Source organism: Schistocerca nitens, chromosome 6, assembly GCF_023898315.1.
Source record: "Schistocerca nitens isolate TAMUIC-IGC-003100 chromosome 6, iqSchNite1.1, whole genome shotgun sequence".
NCBI classification, from domain to species: Eukaryota; Metazoa; Arthropoda; class Insecta; order Orthoptera; family Acrididae; genus Schistocerca; species Schistocerca nitens.
Window position 1 is genome coordinate 389,688,783 of NC_064619.1, and position 19,931 is coordinate 389,708,713.

Sequence of the window (19,931 nt, forward strand, 5' to 3'; positions counted from 1 at the left end):
AAGATGGGCTTATAATAGTTGGAAACTGGTAGAGTGAAAATAAAGAAATTTACAACCGAAGCAGTATTTTCAGCCTCTGCTATTCTTTTCTTGGCTTTGGGCCATTGCCTGCCTGCTGCTTGCCCTGGGGTGGATTTACTGGTTGGTTTCCACTTCGCTTCCCTCTACTGACACTTCCATCCCCCTGCCTTGTCTTCCTACCCACGTTCACAACCAACTACTCAACGTTGTGGAGAATTATTGATTTTTCGGACTGGTCTTAGAGTATCGGTAGGCCATCTTCACTAGCTTAAGCGAAATTGGTGGCTGCATCTTAATACGCTTTGCTGCCTGAGTAACACCGGCTGGGGTGCAGATTGCACTGCCCTTCTGTAGCTTAACAAAGCCCCAATATAATCATGTGTTTTTTATGAGTGTCCGGCACACAGTTTGGCATCACCCTCAGCATTGTAGAGACGGGATCCAATTTACCACTGGGTTTGACATGACTCAGAAGCCTTTCGAACTAGCCCTGTAAACAGCTTACTCGTGGAGGCTGGGGTCCCGGTATTGCAGATCAGGTGCCAACAACAGCTTGTCAATTATGTTACCTGCATTCACAACTTCCTAAGCATCTGAACTAACCTTTTCTTTGTCCATCTCCCACACCGATGGCCCAGATCGGGGATTATGATTTCAGTCCGCATCCGGTCTTTGCTCTCTGACTTCCAGTTGTTTCCTCTTCCACCCTCTCTTCCAGGTCCACTCATATACACCTCCATGGTGTTTCCCTCAGCCACAACTTCGTCTTGACCTCTCGCTAGGTCCAAAAGACTTGTTCCCTCCCATGGCCCTCCGCCACCAATTTTTCTCCATCCTTGGCACATCCCAGGTTTCAGTAGTAGTCTATACTGAAGGCTCAGTGGTTGCTGGTCACGTGGACTTCGCATGTACTCACACAGGACATATTGAACTGTTTTCCTTGCTGGATGGCTGTAGTGTTTTCACTGTGGAGTTGGTAGCCATCTCTTGTGCTCTTAAGCATATCCATTCCTGACCCGGTGGGGTTCTTCCTCATCTGCAATGACTCCTCTAGCAGTTTGCAAGCTCTCAGCCAGTGTTACCCTCACCATCCCTTGGTCATTGCCATCCAGGCTTCCCTGTACACCCTTGAACAATGTGGATGTTCAGTGACCTTCATGTGGACTCCAGGCCATCTCAGGATCCAGGGGAATGAACTCGCTGATAGCTTGGCCAAACTGGCTACTGTAAACTGACTCTTCAGATCGGTATTCCAGGAACAAACCTCTGATTGGTATTATGCCATCAAGTTTTAGGAATCTGGAGCACGGAATGGCTCTGCCATGCAAGCCTCTCACAAGGTCTCTACTGTCCTTTGCTGGCTCTGTATTGGCCATACGTGGCTGACTCATGGTCACCTCCTCTCTTGTGAGGACCCACCCCGTTGTTGTGTGATTCCTGTTTGATTGTGGTCCACATTTTGCTGGACTGTTCCAACCTAACCATCCTGTGGCAGAATCTTAATCTCCCTGTCACTGTTCTCCTGATGTTAGGAGACACCCCAGCCGCTCACTTAGTTTTATGTTTTATTCGTGAAAGGGGCTTTTGCCATTCTCTTTAAGGGATGGTTACTTGACCTTAGTGGCCGATTGAGAGGTTGGCAGAGCACTCTGTTGCCTCCTCTGCCCAGATGGGGCTGCGGCTGTCTCGGCTTGATGGTCCAGCCCAGTCCTTACCTTAACTATTCTTTTACTCCTCTTCCACCCTTTCTTGTGGTCTATTAGACTTGTTCATCTTTTGTCTCTGTGTGATCCTCTTGCCCTGTCTGTGTTGCTAAACCTTCCTAGACAATTTCTCTTACTTCTGGTAAGTGGTGGGGACTAGGGATGTATGTCCCCTCATTGCACTCTTACTTTCCGGGGTTTCTGGCTCCTCTCTAGATAGGGCATTTTGCCTGCTTGTCTTCCTTTGTCTCCTTTTCTTCTTTTGTCACTTATTTCAGCTGTGTTGACCTGTGGTAGACCTTGGGGTTTTCTTCCTTTGTGTTTTGTGCAGTAGGCAATTTCTTATGTACAGTCGTGTAGACCTACCCGTTGAGAAGAAAAAAACTGATGACCTTTTAGTTTAGTCCCTTTAATCATCCAACCAACCAACCTCACCCATGTTCTCTCCCGACCACCTCCCCCGTCCCCACCCCCTTGGTTTCTTGGCCCCAGATTCGGATGAATCTCTTCCGGGTCTGAATGCTCCATTGCCCCAATGGCGTTCAGTTATTTGTTCTGAATGCTCTTAAGGGAGTTTCATGCTGTCTTTGTTTTTTATGCTGATGGCCCTAAATCCACTGATCATGTGGGATATGCTTTCATGTCTTCTGTTGGCATGAAACACCATCTCTTGCCTGCCACATGTGGAGAGTTTAATGTGAAATTGATGGCCACCTGTTGGGCCCTCTGCTTCATTAAATGGTCCTCACCCACCTGAGTTCTGTTATGTGTGAACTTCAAGCTATCGCTTGGAGTTTTTCTTGCCACCCCTTGGTCTCAGGCACCAAAAATCTTGGAGATGCTGCTTATTTGGTTGATTTCCTTGTCGTGTAGGTATCCCGCGTAATGAACTTGCTGATCGTCTCGCTGTTTGGCGGCCACCTGCACCTTTTCTGTGTCCCCTCTGGGAGCAGATTTGTGGCTTTACATCAAATCCCTTTTTGTTCAATCATGGACCTACTCTTGGGATGCTACCCCCTGTCTGATACACTTTGCACAATCAAGGAGACTCCTACCATGTGGCATTCTCACCTCCACCTCTCCTGGTGGGAATCTACCATCCTCTGCTCTCCTTGTGCTGACCATACTATAGTCCCTTCATCATAAGAATAAACAAGATGTAAACAAACACAAATGCGATGATTGATCTGAAGCCTTAGCACACGTACACTGATGGTGTTATGCTCTTGGAAGTAGGCCCTACTTTGTATGAGATATATTATTATTATTATTAAGTTATGTTAAATGAAATTTTAAGATATCCAAATGTACTAACAGCCATAAATGTACTTCTTAATCACGCTTTTGCTATGTAGCTTTTATTTCAGAAATTGTGTGTAGTCACAGCCTCTGCACTCTTGTTCTCAGATTGTCGCACTGTTAATACGTAGTATGAAAATGTCTGAGGCTGCTTACTGTTCCACAGTGAAACACGCATTTGGAACGTGGTTAAGAAGTGCCGAGAAATAGATCGTTCTTAATGTTTTTCATAAATTTACAGAGATAATTGGCTTTGAAGTTTTTTGGTGGGTATTTCGTACAGTTGAGATCATAACTTTGATTGTATTTAGAACGGTGTCTGTAGCATAGTGGATTGATAATAAACTGCAGGCCATGGTTTGCTGGTTCAAGTCTTGCCTGACTCATTTATTTATTTGTTTATTTTTTTTTTTCCTCATTCAATTTGAAATACTTACATCTCGTATTTGTAAAATTCATCATCATTTGTTATGAATAATGCATGTCTTCTAATTACATATTGCACATGAAATTTGTTTTCATTTCAAATATAAATTCTTGATTATCAATATTTTATGAAAGACTTAAACAAAGGTTGCTTAAATTAAGAAAGCATATGTCTAATTTGTGAAGGCAAAAAGGTAAAAACTAAATATTATTTATTTGGAGTATGTCCATTGTTTTATACCACAGATATACATAAGTGTCGTAGAAACGCAGAAAACAATAATTTCCACAGCATCGAGCCCACTGTACAAATGCTGCATTTTTACATTTGCTGCTGTACCATTACAATATGAACTCAACAGAATTGATCTGGAGCCAAGTTAAGGGATTTGGCCCAAAAAATAACAAGACTGTTAAGCTGCCAGAAATACTGGAACTAATGCATGCAGCTTTTTCAAGTCACTGCCGAAAACTGGCAGGACTAGGGGCAGCACCTCATAAAACAAGAGGAGAAAATGCGGCGCCTCGGTGGCTTCATGGATTCTGTTGTTGATTGACTCATTATCAACGTAGCACATGACAGTTCCAGAACTAAGACTTGTTTCTCGGATTCAGATAACGAAGGAGCTAAGAGATTAGCTAACAACTGACTGTATTTGATACCGTCATTGGCTTCAATATTCAACAGTACGGTGAAATCCTTGCAGTATGCTTTTGTCATATTGTTTCTTTGCTTTTCTCTTTTTACATCTGAACTCCAAATGCTCACACCATTGCAAGTTAATTGGACCACTGGCTGGCCAGCTCTGTCAAAGTTTAATGCACTGGTAAACCTGTTGTCCTGCATTATTGTTCAGTCTACGTGTGTGTAACAAAGCATAAAATGTATACCTACAATTGTATTTGACTGTACTGGTCACAGCTAGGCTTCTGCTCCATGTGAAATGAAATCCAATGAGATTCAAGCAAACGCAGAAGAGTACATGGTGTAATGTTCACATCAGGTTTATTCTTATGATGAACAGAGTATAGGTTGACCCATGGTTTTGCACTCTGCAATGGATGTGTGACTGCTGTGTACCAATGCAGGAGGAGCTGGCCACTGTTTGCGAACAGCTGAGCGTGTTGATGGCCGCGGTCAGCTGTCTTCAGGCTGCTGTCTTTGAGTGTAGCGGCAGTGGGGAGTCTGGTGCGTCGTATGGTACACCCTGGGTGTTACATGCTTCACCCACTGTCCCTGCTGTCGAGACATCTTCGCGGGTACCGGGCGCGGTTGGGCCACCCTCTCCCCAAGGGGAGTGGCAGGTTCAGCGGCGTTCGCGGCACAGGGTAAATTTGGAGGCTGGCCGTGTGGCATCGCCCGCTCTGTCTGTGAGTGGACATGTGGCTGCTCCTTCAGCAAGGTCCGAGCAGGCACACGGGGGGAGGGGTTTATTAGTTATTGGGAGCTCAAACATTAGGCGGGTGATGGAGCCCCTTAGAGAAATAGCGGAAAGGTTGGGGAAGAAGGCCAGTGTTCACTCTGTCTGCTTGCCGGGGGGGTCTCATCCGAGATGTGGAGGCAGCCCTGCAGGCGGCGATAGAGGGCGCTGGGTGCACCAGACTGCAAATTGTTGTTCACGTCGGCACCAATGACTCCTGCCATCTGGGTTCAGAGGTACAGGTGGTGGGCGGTTGGCGGAATTGGTGAAGGCAGAAAGAGTCGCTTGCGGGGTGGAATCAGAGCTAACTATTTGTAGTATCGTTCCCAGAACCGATCGCAGTCCTCTGGTTTGGAGCCGAGTGGAAGGCTTAAACCAGAGGCACAGACGATTCTGCGGAGATCTGGGGTGCAAATTTCTCGACCTCCGCTATCGGGTGGAGAAATGTAGGGTCCCCCTGAATAGGTCAGGCGTGCACTACACACCAGAAGCGGCTACAAGGGTAGGAGTACGTGTGGAGTGCACATGGGGGTTTTTTAGGTTAGAGAATTCCCTCCCTAGGCCCGACAAGACACCTCCTGAGATGCGGCAAGGTAGGAGTAGGCAAAATGCAACAGGGAATAACAATATTAATGTGCTAATAGTAAACTGCAGGAGCGTCTATAGAAAGGCCCCAGAACTGCTCTCATTAATAAACGGTCACAACGCCCATATAGTACTAGGGCCAGAAAGTTGGCTAAAACCAGACGTAAGCAGTAATGAAATCTTATGTATACCGCAGAGACAGGCTGGTCAGTGAAGGGGGAGGCGTGTTTATAGCAATAAAAATTGCAATAGTATCGAAGGAAATTGACGGAGATCCGAAATGTGAAACGATTTGGATGAAGGTCACGGTTAAAGCAGGCTCAGACATGGTAATTGGATGTCTCTATAGGCCCCCTGGCTCAGCAGCTGTTGTGGCTGAGCACTTGAAGGATAATTTGGAAAATATTTCGATTAGATTTCCCCACCGTGTTATAGTTCTGGGTGGAGATTTTAATTTGCCGGATATAGACTGGGAGGCTCAAACGTTCATAACGGGTGGCAGGGACAAAGAATCCAGTGAAATTTTTTAAAGTGCTTTATCTGAAAACTACCTTGAGCAGTTGAACAGAGAACCGACTCGTGGTGATAACATAGTAGACCTTCGGGTGACAAACAGACCCGAACTATTTGAAACAGTTAACGCAGAACAGGGAATCAGCCATCATAAAGCGGTTACGGCATCGATGATTTCAACCGTAAATAGAAATATTGAAAAAGGTAGGAAGATTTTTCTGTTTAGCAAAAGTGACAAAAAGCAGATTACAGAGTACCTGACGGCTCAACACAAAAGTTTTGTGTCAAGTACAGATAGTGTTGAAGATCAGTGGACAAAGTTCAAAACCATCGTACAATATGCGTTAGATGAGTATGTGCCAAGCAAGATCGTAAGAGATGGAAAAGAGCCGCCGTGGTACGACAACCAAGTTAGAAACCTGCTGCGGAAGCAAAGGGAACTTCACAGCAAACATAAACATAGCCAAAGCCCTGCAGACAAACAAAAATTACGCGAAGCGAAATGTAGTGTGAGGAGGGCTATGCGAGAGGCATTCAATGAATTCGAAAGTAAAGTTCTATGTACTGACTTGGCAGAAAATCCTAAGAAATTTTGGTCTTGTGTCAAAGCGGTAGGTGGATCCAAACAAAATGTCCAGACACTCTGTGACCAAAATGGTACTGAAACAGAGGATGACAGACTAAAGGCCAAAATACTAAATGTCTTTTTCCAAAGCTGTTTCACAGAGGAAGACTGCACTGTAGTTCCTTCTCTAGATTGTTGTACAGATGACAAAATGGTAGATATCGAAATAGACGACAGAGGGATAGAGAAACAGTTAAAATTCCTCAAAAGAGGAAAGGCCGCTGGACCTGATGGGATATCGGTTTGATTTTACACATAGTACGCGAAGGAACTTGCCCCCCTTCTTGCAGCGGTGTACCGTAGGTCTCTAGAAGAGCGTAGCGTTCCAAAGGATTGGGAAAGGGCACAGGTCATCCCCGTTTTCAAGAAGGGACGTCGAACAGATGTGCAGAACTGTTGACCTATATCTCTAACGTCGATCAGTTGTAGAATTTTGGAATACGTATTATGTTCGAGTGTAATGACTTTTCTGGAGACTAGAAATCTACTCTGTAGGAATCAGCATGGGTTTCGAAAAAGACGGTCGTGTGAAACCCAGCTCGCGCTATTCGTCCACGAGATCCCGAGGGCCATAGACACGGGTTCACAGGTAGATGCCGTGTTTCTTGACTTCCGCAAGGTGTTCGATACAGTTCCCCACAATCATTTAATGAACAAAGTAAGAGCATATGGACTATCAGACCAATTGTGTGATTGGATTGAAGAGTTCCTAGATAACAGAACGCAGCATGTCATTCTCAATGGAGAGAAGTCTTCTGAAGTAAGAGAGAGTGATTTCAGGTGTGCCGCAGGGGAGTGTCATAGGACCGTTGCTATTCACTATATACATAAATGACCTTGTGGATAACATCGGAAGTTCACTGAGGCTTTTTGCAGATGATGCTGTGGTGTATCGAGAGGTTGTAACAATGAAAAATTGCACTGAAATGCAGGAGGATCTGCTGCGAATTGACGCATGGTGCAGGGAATGGCAATTGAATCTCAATGTAGACAAGTGTAATGTGCTGCGAATACATAGAAGGATAGATCCCTTATCATTTAGCTACAAAATAGCAGGTCAGCAACTGGAAGCAGTCAATTCCATAAATTATCTGGGAGTACGCATTAGGAGTGATTTAAAATGTAATGATCATATAAAGTTGATCGTCGGTAAAGCAGATGCCAGACTGAGATTCGTTGGAAGAATCCTAAGGAAATGTAATCCGAAAACAAAGGAAGTAGGTTACCGTACGCTTGTTCGCCCACTGCTTTGAATACTGCTCAGCAGTGTGGGATCCGTACCAGATGGGGTTGATAGAAGAGATAGAGAAGATCCAACGGAGAGCAGCGTGCTTCATTACAGGATCATTTAGTAATTGTGAAAGCGTTATGGAGATGATAGATAAACTCCAGTGGAAGACTATGCAGGAGAGACGCTCAGTAGCTCGGTACGGGCTTTTGTTAAAGTTTCGAGAACATACCTTCGCCGAAGAGTCAAGCAGTATATTGCTCCCTCCTACGTATATCTCGCGAAGAGACCATGAAGATAAAATCAGAGAGATTAGAGCCCACACAGAAGCATACCGACAGTCCTTCTTTCCACGAACAATACGAGACTGTAATAGAAGGGAGAACCGATAGAGGTACTCAGGGTACCCTCCGCCACACAGCATCAGGTGACTTGCAGAGTGTGGATGTAGATGTAGAGCTGTCGCACCCTTTGTAGTTGTGGGGCTCCACTCACAGGGATCCATATTTTTGTGGACTTCCCCCACTTTTTGGCCCTTCGCACTAAATATGCCCACCCCACCTTCCTTGTGTCAGATGTTAGTGGATGACCCTTGAATGGTTACGTCTGTCCTCTGTTTTCTTTGTGGAAGTGATTTTTCCTCTCAGGTTTGTCCTTGAATTTTCCTGTAAAGTTGAGTCCCTCAGTTAGCGAAAGCGTTTGTAATGGAGGCCTTGACCTTGCTTCCACACTGTCCAGGTTCTTCATCTGTCCCCTACATTTTGTCTGGTCTGTTACACAGCTTTGTTTCCCCTTTTCTTTCGTATTCTTCCCCCATGTAGTCCCCATCGTATCGTGATAGTGGTGTGGTGTGGTGTGGTGTGGTGTGCGAGTGTCAGGAAGGGTCTGTGGTGGTGCTGGTGCCCAAGTGTGCTTAGCGTTTCTGGGGAACCCCTGCTCTCCTTGTTTCCACTCGCCCCCCTCCTGTTCTTTCATATTTCTTCTGATTATTATGTTTCTTACTTACTGTGTCATACCTGTTTAATTTTTTAACATTACCCATGAAATGAAAATATTAAAAAATGATGGTTTTCATGTTTTTTGTAAGTAGTTATACAACTAGATGGTCCTTTCAAGGGGTTTACAGTTCTTTCATGAATTAATGGATGGCCTTCACAATGCTATGAGCTGTTGCAGCCCATTCTTCCCTCCCAGGCTGCATTTCCTTCCCGGTGCCCCACCTTCCTTGTCCTTGCTTCTTCCCCTTCCCTGTCCTTGCTTCTTCCCCTGTACCCTGTTCGTCACCTCTCTCGGCGTTCTTACTTGTGACGACCTGCCTTTCCACCTGGTTTCAGGTATACCTTGTGGTTTTGGTCCCCTTGCCTTTTATTTTTCATCCTTCCTTATTGATGTTTGGTCCCACTTTGGTGTTTGATCTCCACTTCTAAATTTTCTCTCTGTAGTGTGAGCCATTTGGGGAAGTAGTCCCTCTGTAGCACATATGACAAGGATACCGCTCCCCCTTTCTTTCTCTCTTCGTCCCCTCCCCCCCATAGCCCTCCTCTGCTCCAATAGGTCAGCAGCATCTGTAGGCAGTCTGTGCGTTGGGGCTGTTGTGTAACCGTGTAGCTGAGCACCATGGCAACGCAGGGATCACACTTCTGATACCTGAGCTGTTGCCTCCCCATGTATGCCTAGGAGTGGTTGCTTGTCATCGTGGAGCATCAGAACTCCCAGCAACAGCCGCAGTGCCAGACGGTCCCTGCTGTGGCTGGATGGCACTCTTGGGGAGAACTCCTGATTGAAGTGGGTGGTATCAGGGCAGATGCTTCGCGTATGAAATGTATCAAGCTCCAAAAACTGGCCTTATCTCTGTAGCTGCCTCTTTGGTGGGCAGTGGATCATTTAATGGTGCTTTCTATGACCATGCAACCTCCCCTTCCGTGGTTACACCCTGAGACGAGGGCCAGGGTCACCGGTTTGGGGTGAAATACTTTTGTCACTACCTGGTCTGCACTAGGACAAACAGGGACACTTCACTGCCAGAAAGCTGTTATTTTTTGTGGAAAATATTGAAGACAAGTTTGGTGAAGTGGAGTATCTCAGTAAGATGCTGTGAAGTTTGTTGTTGATAAAAATTTACTTCTGCAGCCCTTAGTGCTTGTGATCATCTTGGCAACATCCCATGTCCTTACTCCTCATCAGTCTTTGAATATGGTTCAGGGAGTCATTTTTCATAGGGACCTCATCATTCAAACTGATGAGAAACTCCAGACCAGTCTGGAACGACAGGGTGTTCGTTTTGTTTGGTGTGTTCAGAAAGTTCATAAGGACAATCACACCAATACCAGCACCTCTACTGTGGCATTTGAGATAGAAGGTCAAGGTTGTCTTCTTGGTTTGATGTGCAGCCGTACGTCCCATATTGCACATTCGTGCTTGATTTTGGGCACACGTCTTCCCACTATACAGCGAACACATCTACATGGTGAATGTGGACACTAACTCCATGAGGTGAGCCCCTGCGTTCCACCGTCTGTATGTGTTAATTGTAATGAGTCACTCTCCACGCTTACCAGAGTACCCAGCTTATAAGATGGAAAAGAAGGTACATGAGTGTAAGTCCACTGATTGTTTCTTACACTGAGGCTTGTCAGAAATGTGACCAACTCCACCCTGTGTCGGTGACTTCTACCTTTGCCTCAGTTAGGTCCTTCCCCTCCTCCCTCTTCCTTACCTCTGTCCCATTCCTCCCATCCTCCTCCCCTGTGGTTCCCACGCCCTCCCCACTGGGTGCTGCTCTCCCTCCCCAGCTGAAGAAGTGTCCCCCTTCCTTGGCAGCTGCTGGTGATGGGGCTCCCTCCTGGGACCCCTCCACTGTAATCTCTTTGGCCGGAGGTCTGCTACCACAACTTGGCCACAGGACACACACAGTCTGTGTGCACAAAGGTTGCTCCCTCCCTTGCTGTTTCGAATCTTGCAAAAGCCTGTTCTCCCTCCGTTCCCTGCCCTCCTCAATTTCTCACAGGAGGAGGAGGAGTAGGAGTAGGAGTAGGAGTAGGAGTAGGAGTAGGAGTAGGAGTAGGAGTAGGAGGAGGAGGAGGAGGAGGAGGAGGAGGAAGAGGAAGAGGAAGAGGAAGAAGAAGAAGAAGAAATTTAAGCCCCAGGACAAGCCCTCCCCTCCCCCTCCCCCTCCTTCTCATTGTCCCCAGAGTTGTCATGTCTCCCCCCCCCCCCCCCCACTTGCAGCCTGAGCCTGACCTCTTACTTATGGATGTTACCCTGTCCTCCTAGGTGCCAGATGGTGACCTGGTGATGTGATTAGTTCCAGCCCAATTGGCCTCCCATTTGGATACCTGCTCTGTGCTTATTCAGTGGAACTGTAATGGGTACTACTGTCACCTCACCGAGTTGCAATCCCTTATTGCCTTTTACTTGGCAGTTTCTGTCATTCTCCAGGAATCTCATTTTAGTGATGGTCACTTACTGACAGTTTGTGGGTTCTGTGCTTCGTCGGCACCTGGTCAACCCTTTGAGGGCTTCTGGTGTTGTTGGCACATTGGTCCATATGGGCATTATTAGTACATGGATTCCCCCTTTGTGTCACATTAGAACCAATTACCGTCCTGGTCCACTTGGAATATGCGGGCACGGTTTGCTATTTCTATCTCCCTCATTGGCAGGTGATCTACACCTGATGCCTAACTGCTCTCCTTTAGCAACTACTCTCTTCCTCCCTCCCTTTCTCCTCCTTCGTGATTTTGATGCTCTTCACCCTCTTTGGGGCAGTGCTTTTTCACTTAATTGGTGGCTCGTCATTGACACAATTTCTTGTGGACTATGACCTGTGGCTTCTTAATGATGGTTCTCATACTCATTTTAGTGCTGCATCTGGCACTTTCTCTACCATTGATCTTTGTCTCTACCCTTCCCCTCCCCTTTTTCCTTTTGTACACTGGTCACCACACAATATCCCCTGTGATTGTGACCACTTCCTGTTGACATTCTCGTTCCCTTCCCATTTCCAGATGACCAGGTTACCCTGCTGGGCTTTCAGTTGTGCTGATTGGCCTCTATATACTTCCTATTTTGTGTTTACACCTTCTTTGTCAGGTTGTCTCAGTGAAGTCATACATGATCTGTCCAATAAGATAATTTGTGTTGCCGGCATTGCCTTTCCCTGCTTGACAGGCCCCATTCACCATTGGCCTGTCCCGTGCTGGATCACAGCCATTTCCACTGCCATCCATGATCATTGTCACTCCTTGCAACATCTTAAGTGACACCCACCCTCTGCCATCTCATTACCTTTAAATGTCTTTGCGCCAAAGTTCATTAGTTAATCAAACAGTGCAAGTGGGTGCGCTGGGTACGCTTTGTGTCCTCTCTAGGTTCTTCAATCCCTTCATAGTCTGTGTGGGCTACCCTCCACAGTTGTTAGCCGCAGTCTTCCATTCTGGGTTTTGCCCTTCCAAGTGGTCTCTGTACAGATCTATCAATTGTTGCACAACATCTCACAACTGATTTTGCGACATTGAAGTCTGCCTCCTATCCAGCCACCTTCCTTGTCTGAAAAGCTTCATGCTTATATTTTACCCCATGTCAGGCAATATCCTACATTGAATCTGTTACTGAATGGGATGTTGCAAAGCAATATGAAATAGAATGAGCACGAGAGAACCATTGTAGGGAAGGTGAATAGTCTGGTTCAGATAATTGGGAGAATTTTAGGAAAGAGTGGTTCACCTGTTAAGACGACCACGTATAGATATTTGGTGTGACCTATTCTTGAGTAGTGCCAAAGTGTTTGAGATCCATAACAGGTCAGATTGAAGGGAGACGTTGAAGCAGGTTGCTAGATTTGTTACCGTTAGGTTCAAATAACATGTAAGCATTATGGAGATCCTTCAGGAACTCAAATAGAAATCCCTGGAGGGAAGGCAACATTCTTTTCGAGGAACAGTATTGAGAAATTTTAGAGAACTGGCATTTACAGCTGCCTGCAGAATGATCATATAGCTGCTAACTTACATGTGCTTAAGGACCACAAAGTTACTATTTGAGAAATCGAGACTCATACAGAGGCAAGTAGAACAGGAATGGAAATGACTAGTAGTGGTAAGGAGTACCCTCTGCCACCCACTGTACGGTGGCTCACAGAGTACCGATGTAGCTGTAGATCTCGAAGTAGATGTAGAATTAGGTGCACTTAAAATTGACAAAGAATGTTGAAACATACCATGAGCTGCTGTGTTTACTTTTTGTTACTACTTTTCTTTTATATGAAAGAGATGTGCATTGAACATGTCACTCTTTTTGTTATTACGTATCTGTTCTTGCACGAGTCGCTAACCATAGGACCATATCCATAGGATAATTATAACTATACCTTTATTCTTTAAATGCACTCCAAGAGAGAGGAAAAAAAAGAAAAGAAAAGAAAAAGACCACCAAGGGATTGTTCGAATGGGACTGAAATCTGTAGATGTGATGTACATTACAAACAAACGATTACTATTTACAAAAAATTGGATGATTTATTGAAGAGAGAGAGCTTCAAAAATAGAGGAAGTCAATAATGAGTTAGTCCACTTGCAGTCCATTGCATGTATTTGGCTTGGCATTGATCAACAGAGTTGTTCGATGTCCTGAGGGATATTTTGCCAAATCCTGTCCGTCTCTCACTTTAGATCGTTAAAATCCCGAGCTCGTTGGAGAGCCCCATCCTTATTGCTCCAAATGTTCTGAATTGGGGAGAGATCGAGCAACCTTGCTGGCCAAGGTAGGGTTTGGTGAGCACAGAGACAAGCAGTAGAAACTGTGGGCTGTAAGATAACATGGCGAAAAACTATTTTTGTGTGGTGAACTTTGGGATGTGTATTGTTGCTTAACACAAGAAAACCAAATAGCACATCATATTACGGATATCCTCCACCAAATAAATAATACGTATCTAGGGTAATTTAGGGTGCTGCTGCTTAATGCCTGCCATAGGTTCATCTTGATGGTACTGAATTGCCACTCGGGAATTGTGCAATGGTAGAAATAAGCTTCAGGAAATCATGTTCACAACGAGTCTTATTTCGCACAGTAGATGTTCGGCAGCGATCTCCCTACATGCAAAATTGACTTAATGCTGTCTCATGACTGATATCAAACTGAACTCCAACTGAGATATGGCAGAATACAAATTGCCTCTATTGTATGATTTTAAACAATTCCTGGCATTGTTACATATTAAATTTTTAGGTATAACAATTAAAACTTTTACAAACATCTTCTCAAATTACACAGAATTTTACGTGAAATAAAAGTGAATAATTTCATACAAAGACCAGAAAGAATCTGTTTCTATTAAGACTATAAATTACAAGTTTTTTCTATGAGTAAAACTTTACATTTCTGTATAGTCATAATTACAATTCCATTAACTAACACCAATTAAAACATTAGTATGCTTAATTCTGACAGAAAAATTATCATGTCATATTTCTATTATGGATACAATTTGTTTCTTAGTTTGAAAACATAAAAATAGCTGTCTTTCAATGACTAGAAACATTGGAACTTTAATCATTAATTACTCGATAATTGCAATATCAATTTTATTCCTACCATGTGCCTGAAGTTTGTATAATGTAAAAGTTGTGATGATACATGAGCTTTTAACCGAACATGTTTCCTTCAATCTGCATATTGGTGAACCCCAATGTAAACAATGTCAAAACAATAGATTAAATCAATGCATATTATTAATTTACTGCAAAAGAAAATCTTCAGTGTATTCGAATCCAGATAACCTGAAAAGACAAAATTAAAGCAGCATACTGATATTACACATATGCCCTCTTCTGAAGAGTGGGGATGAGACTAGTAAAAGGATGTAGGATCCTAAAGGGTTGTGATATTACAGGGTGGGCATTATCTTCATGAAAGGTAAGCCCAGATGGCTTGTCATGAAGAGCAACAAGCTCTTTCTCTTGAATAAATGATCCAATTTTTCTGAAATTTTAGTCATTTGTGTGTCTGTATGTATACATCCTATCTACTGATTTCTGTCCCATTAGGGTAATTGCTCCATGGTCCGCCTATTTTTAGGTGGGATAGGTTGTGACTTATGGTGGGTAACAGGAGAGGGAGACAGGAGGCAGGGGGAGAGCATGGGTTGGGTGACTGGCAGCTCGGCAGCTCAGAGGGAGGCAGCCAACTTGCTGACTAGGAAAGTGCGTGGGTGGGAAAGGTGGCAGGTGCAAGGGCTAGGCAAGTGCTGCACAGGTGCCAGAGGCATTGGTGAAAGGTGCACAATGAAGGTGTGAGTTGGGAAGCAGAACAGGACAGAGGAAGGGGAAACTGTTCTTCCCTCTGCATAGTTTAGAGAAGCTGGTGGTGGAGGGAAGGATCCAGATGGCCCAGGTTGTGAACGAACCATTGAAATTGAACATGTTTTGTCACCAGGTGGTCATCTTTGTTCTTGGCAACTGTTTGGTGGTGGCAATTTATCCTAGTGGACAGCTGGTCTGTATTGACACAAAAAGCTGTGCAGTGTTTGCAGCAGAGTTGATATATGAGATGGGTGTTTTCACGGGTGACCTGACCTCTGATGGTGTAGGATAAGCCAGTGACAGGACTGGAATTGGAAGTGCTAAGTGGGTGGGTCAGGTAGGTCTTGCACCTGTGTTTTCCACAGGGATATGATCCCTGTAGCAAGGGGTTGGGAGTGGGAGTGGCGTAGAAATGGACCAGGGAGTTTTGTAAGTGGATGATGGAAAACTGCTTTAGTAGGGTTGGGAAGGGTCTTGGGTAGGATGTCCCCCATTTCAGGATATGATGAGAGATAATCAAAGCCCTGACAAAGGATATGGTTCAACTATCCCAGTTCAGGATGATACTGGTTCTTAACAGAAGGGAGGGAGGGGCACTCCTTAGTAGCCGATTGTAAAGGGGGGAGGGGGAGTGAAGGATATGGCATGGGAAATCTGATTGGAAAGAGATGGACATCAGCATCCAGGAAGGTTGCATGTTGGGAGAGAAGGTCTTTAGGTAGTGAAGGAATGATGATAGGTTGTCTTGGCCCTGAGTTCAGATCATATCACTAATGAATCTTAACCAGATGAGAGGTTGGTAGTTTTAGGGGGCTATGAAGGTTTCCAGTAGATGGCTTATAGTTTGGCATAGAGGGTGTCATGCAGGTGCCCTTCTCAGTGTCACAAATTTGTTTGTATAGCTTTCCTTCAAAGGAAAAATAGTTATCATGTAGCAGTTCGCAAGGTGTAAAAGGAATGAGGTAGTGGGTTTGGAGTCCGAATGACTTAACATATACCTTACAGATCTGATCAACTATATCCTGACACACAACTATTTCCATTTAAAGAAAAGATATGCAGACTAATCCCTGGCACAGCCACAGACACCTTCCTAAGCCAACTGTTTATGGGCCATCTAGAGGGAACTAGCCTCCCAGAACTCCCAACCCCCTAATCTCGTTCAGGTTCATTGATATCATGATGTGGACTGAGGGTAGAGACACTCTATCCTCACTCCTTCAGAATCTTTAGACCGCCCTCTCTTGTCTGCTTCAGTTATCCCTCATCAACCCAGTGTGCACCTTCCTCGACATTGACTACCTCTCTGATGACTCCATTCTCACCTGTGTCCACATTAAATTCACTAACCACCAACAGTATCTGCATTTAGACAGCTGCCATCCCTCCCACACCAAAAAATCTCTTCCATACAGCCTAACCCCCCATGGATAATGTATCTGCAGTGATGAGAACTCGCTTACCCAGTGTGCGGAAGGTCTCGCAAAGACCTTAACAGACAGGCACTACCCCCAAACCTAGTCAACAATCTTCACACATCTCCAATCCTTGTATCGGTTCCAAAAACTGGCTACTCGCGAATGCTCCCATCGTCACCCAGTATCATCCTGAACTGGGACAGCTGAATCATATTCATCAGAGCTTAGATTACATCTCATCATGCCCTGAAATAACATACAACATATCAAATACCCATCCTACCTCTCCTGAAATGGTGTTCCATTGCCCACCCGACCTATGCAACATCCTAGTCCTTCCCTGTGCCACTGCCACTCCCAACCTCATATTACAGAGACCATTCTCCTGTGGAAGACAAAGGTGCAAGACCTGCCCAACCCACCCGGCCAGCACTTCCTACTCCCATCCTGTCACAGGCTTATCCTACTGCATCAGAGGCTGAGCCACTTGTGAAAGCAATTATGCCATATACCATCTCCACTGCAAAGACTGCTGTTTTTTTATGTCAATATGATTACGAATAAGCTTTCCACTAGGACAAATGGTCACTTCCAAACTGTTGCCAAGAACAAAGTTGATCACCCAGTGGCATAACATGCTGTTGGATATAACATGCTCAACTTTCAACTTCTTCACTCTAGATCCTTCATTCCACTGCCATATAGGAGTTGTGTACATCACATCCATCCTTCAGTCCTGTAATTGCCCTGCCTTAAATCTCCGGTAACCTTTGTTCCCACACTCTCCCGTACGTGTCTCTTGCCCCGAAAGCTAGCATGTTTTCTTTCCTTTTGTGGTATCTATCAATGGCTCAATACTTCTGCTTTTCAGTGAATAGTCTCCTTTAATCCAGAAGTATTTACATTATACGAGAACTTCCCTACAACATTTATTCTTATTAGTTTGCTTGAAGCAGTTGAGGTATTGAACCATTTCATTTTTTGAATATGTATTGTAAATATACCATTTCAAGTGGTTTTTAATTTACAGAACAGTGGGAAGAGGAAATTCAAAAAGTCAGGCTCAACATGAAGCTGCCCAATTAGCTCTGAGTTTATTGAAACAAAAAAATATAATAGGTGAAGATGGGAACCTCCAACCAGTACAAAAAATCATGTCACTTTATACATTAGATGATAAAATTTCAGCTTCCAAGAATAAGAAAAATAAAACATCAGAAGTTTCTATTGCACAGCTGAAAAATGAAAAAATATTGGTGGACAGAAACATTAACCCATCACATAAGTCGGAGACATCTGTTTGTAAGGCAGGTAAGTAGCCTTTTATTGCATACTGTTGTATTCTTACTTGGTGGATTACTTAAATATAATAAATAACATTCAAACAATTTTAAGGAATGAAAATTCAAGTGAAAATTGATGTTTTCGTGTTTTGTTTGCAGTGTTAGAAATGGTTGCTAGGCGCTTCCCACAACCAAAAGCTACTCTTCATAATGTATTTGCGGAAGTGGCGCACCACTTACGCAGTGATGCTTATTGTGCAATCCCCAGTTACAGTCGCATGAAGGACTCGTGGCAGTGTTCATACCATTTACGGTGGCCCTCCCATGCGGTGTTTTCTGGAGAAGGACATACCAAATCTCAAGCTGCTAAAATTGCTGCGCTGTATGCTCTTAATTGGCTTACTGCACAGGGACGACTGCTGAAAGATGGAACTCCTTGTATTGAAAGAAGAATGGAGATGCCACCTCCACCTCTTGTTGCTTTGCCATCTGAGTTTGAACGACAGTTAAATACCCTTCACACTTACTTTCAGGTACAGTTACAATCTTGTTGTTGGTGTGTGTGTGGTTTTTTTTTTTTTTTTTTTTTTTTTTTTTTTTTTTTTTTTTTTTTTTGGGTGGGGGGCACTTATCGCTTATTAAGGTAAAGCATTTTGAAGAAATATTATGTGTAGGGACAGAAAAAAAATTGTTCCATTTTACAGATAAAATGGCTGCTATTTTTTGCTAAATTCAGTGGTCTTTTCTATAATTTGTTGTTTTTTGACAAATTGTACATCTTTGCCAGATTTGAGGATTTTCCCCAAATTCTTTGCTTTTGCAAAATTTGGTATTTTTTGACAAATTTTATATTCTTGCTAAATTGCATGTTTTACCAATTTCCATGTTTTTTGCCTAATTTGGTGTTTTTTGTCAAATTTCGGGGGAGGAATCTGGTATCGCAGCTGCTGACTGGAGGGCATGGAATTCGACGTTGGCTGCTAGGACCAGCACCACCTTGTTGTGGCACAGCACGTCATTCTGCCAACCAATTGGTAGTCACAGCCACCTTGTAGGTTCTGCTGTGCATGATGGGACTCAATGCTGTATTCACTTCATTGCTGTAAAGTACTGTTGGTTCTGGGTCTCTATTTTTGTTACATCTCAGTGTTTCTCTCTTTTGATTACTGGTTGGACTTGGTTTATTTGTAGTGCTATCTCATTTGTAGATTTCTTTGTTGTTCGTCTTCCTGTCCATTTTTCCTGTCCCAGATTGGCCAGTCCAGACTCGTCAAGTTTCTTTTGAGTTGTTTCCTACATTCAGTTGAATCTTGGTCACAACAGCAACCCTTTACCTGTTTCACTTCAGGTTTATGCCAAGGTGGTTTATTTGAATCAGAAGTAACCAGTCTCTCCCCCAGGGGCACACAACTATTTTGTGTCACATGCGTGGCCATCATGGGTGCCATGAGACAGTGTGCTCTTCTTCTGTTCCTGTGCTGTAATTCTCTTACCTGAAATCTCTTCTCCCCCCCCCCCCCCCTCTCTCTCTCTCTCTCTCTCTCTCTCTCTCTCTCTCTCTCTCTCACTGACTGACTGACTCAAGGAGTCCTGCATGCTCTCCTTAATGATGGCTCTGGTTCCAGTTATATGCTGTCTTTCTTTCTTTCCTAAATTTTCCTGCATGTTTTCTGTCCATATACACACAGTCCCCAAGAACCAGATTTACCTTCCATTTTTCTAAATTTAATAGTGTTGCAGGCTACATGGTGGAGGTCACCAACATGGCATACATTCAATTATAAGCGCTATTTCATCCTAAACACTGTTTGCGGAATTGGAATACTTAATGCCCCAAAACCCAACACTATCCATTTGTGGTGAGGCTTGTTAGGTAACCCTCCACGATGCAGGGATTGAACAGTTGGTACCAGCACTGTCAACGCCCCTTGCGTGCCCCACTCCTGACCATGGTTGCCATGTCAGACAGCCAGTGCTATGAGCAGGTACTTCCCATGGCTAGAGCACCTATTGGAGGTGGTGGCACCATGGTGGAGGGGGGGGGGGGGGGAGTTGACTATGAAATAAATAAAGCTTTCTCACACTGGTATCAAAAGACCCCCAGAAGT

At 44.3% G+C, this 19,931-nt stretch overlaps 1 protein-coding gene across 3 annotated transcripts in view; it reads left to right on the plus strand.

The window, feature by feature from the left end:
* The window catches only part of LOC126263140 (ATP-dependent RNA helicase DHX30-like), a 304,491-nt gene that overhangs the window by 55,673 nt on the left and 228,887 nt on the right, over window positions 1–19,931 (plus strand). For 2 of the 3 annotated variants that reach the window (XM_049960170.1, XM_049960171.1), the window contains 2 exons: window positions 17,571–17,851; window positions 17,983–18,356. In XM_049960170.1, the coding sequence (XP_049816127.1) occupies window positions 17,571–17,851; window positions 17,983–18,356 (655 nt within the window). Of the gene's footprint in view, window positions 1–17,570; window positions 17,852–17,982; window positions 18,357–19,931 lie in introns of those variants that run through there. The other variant, XM_049960172.1, reaches the window with a different exon arrangement.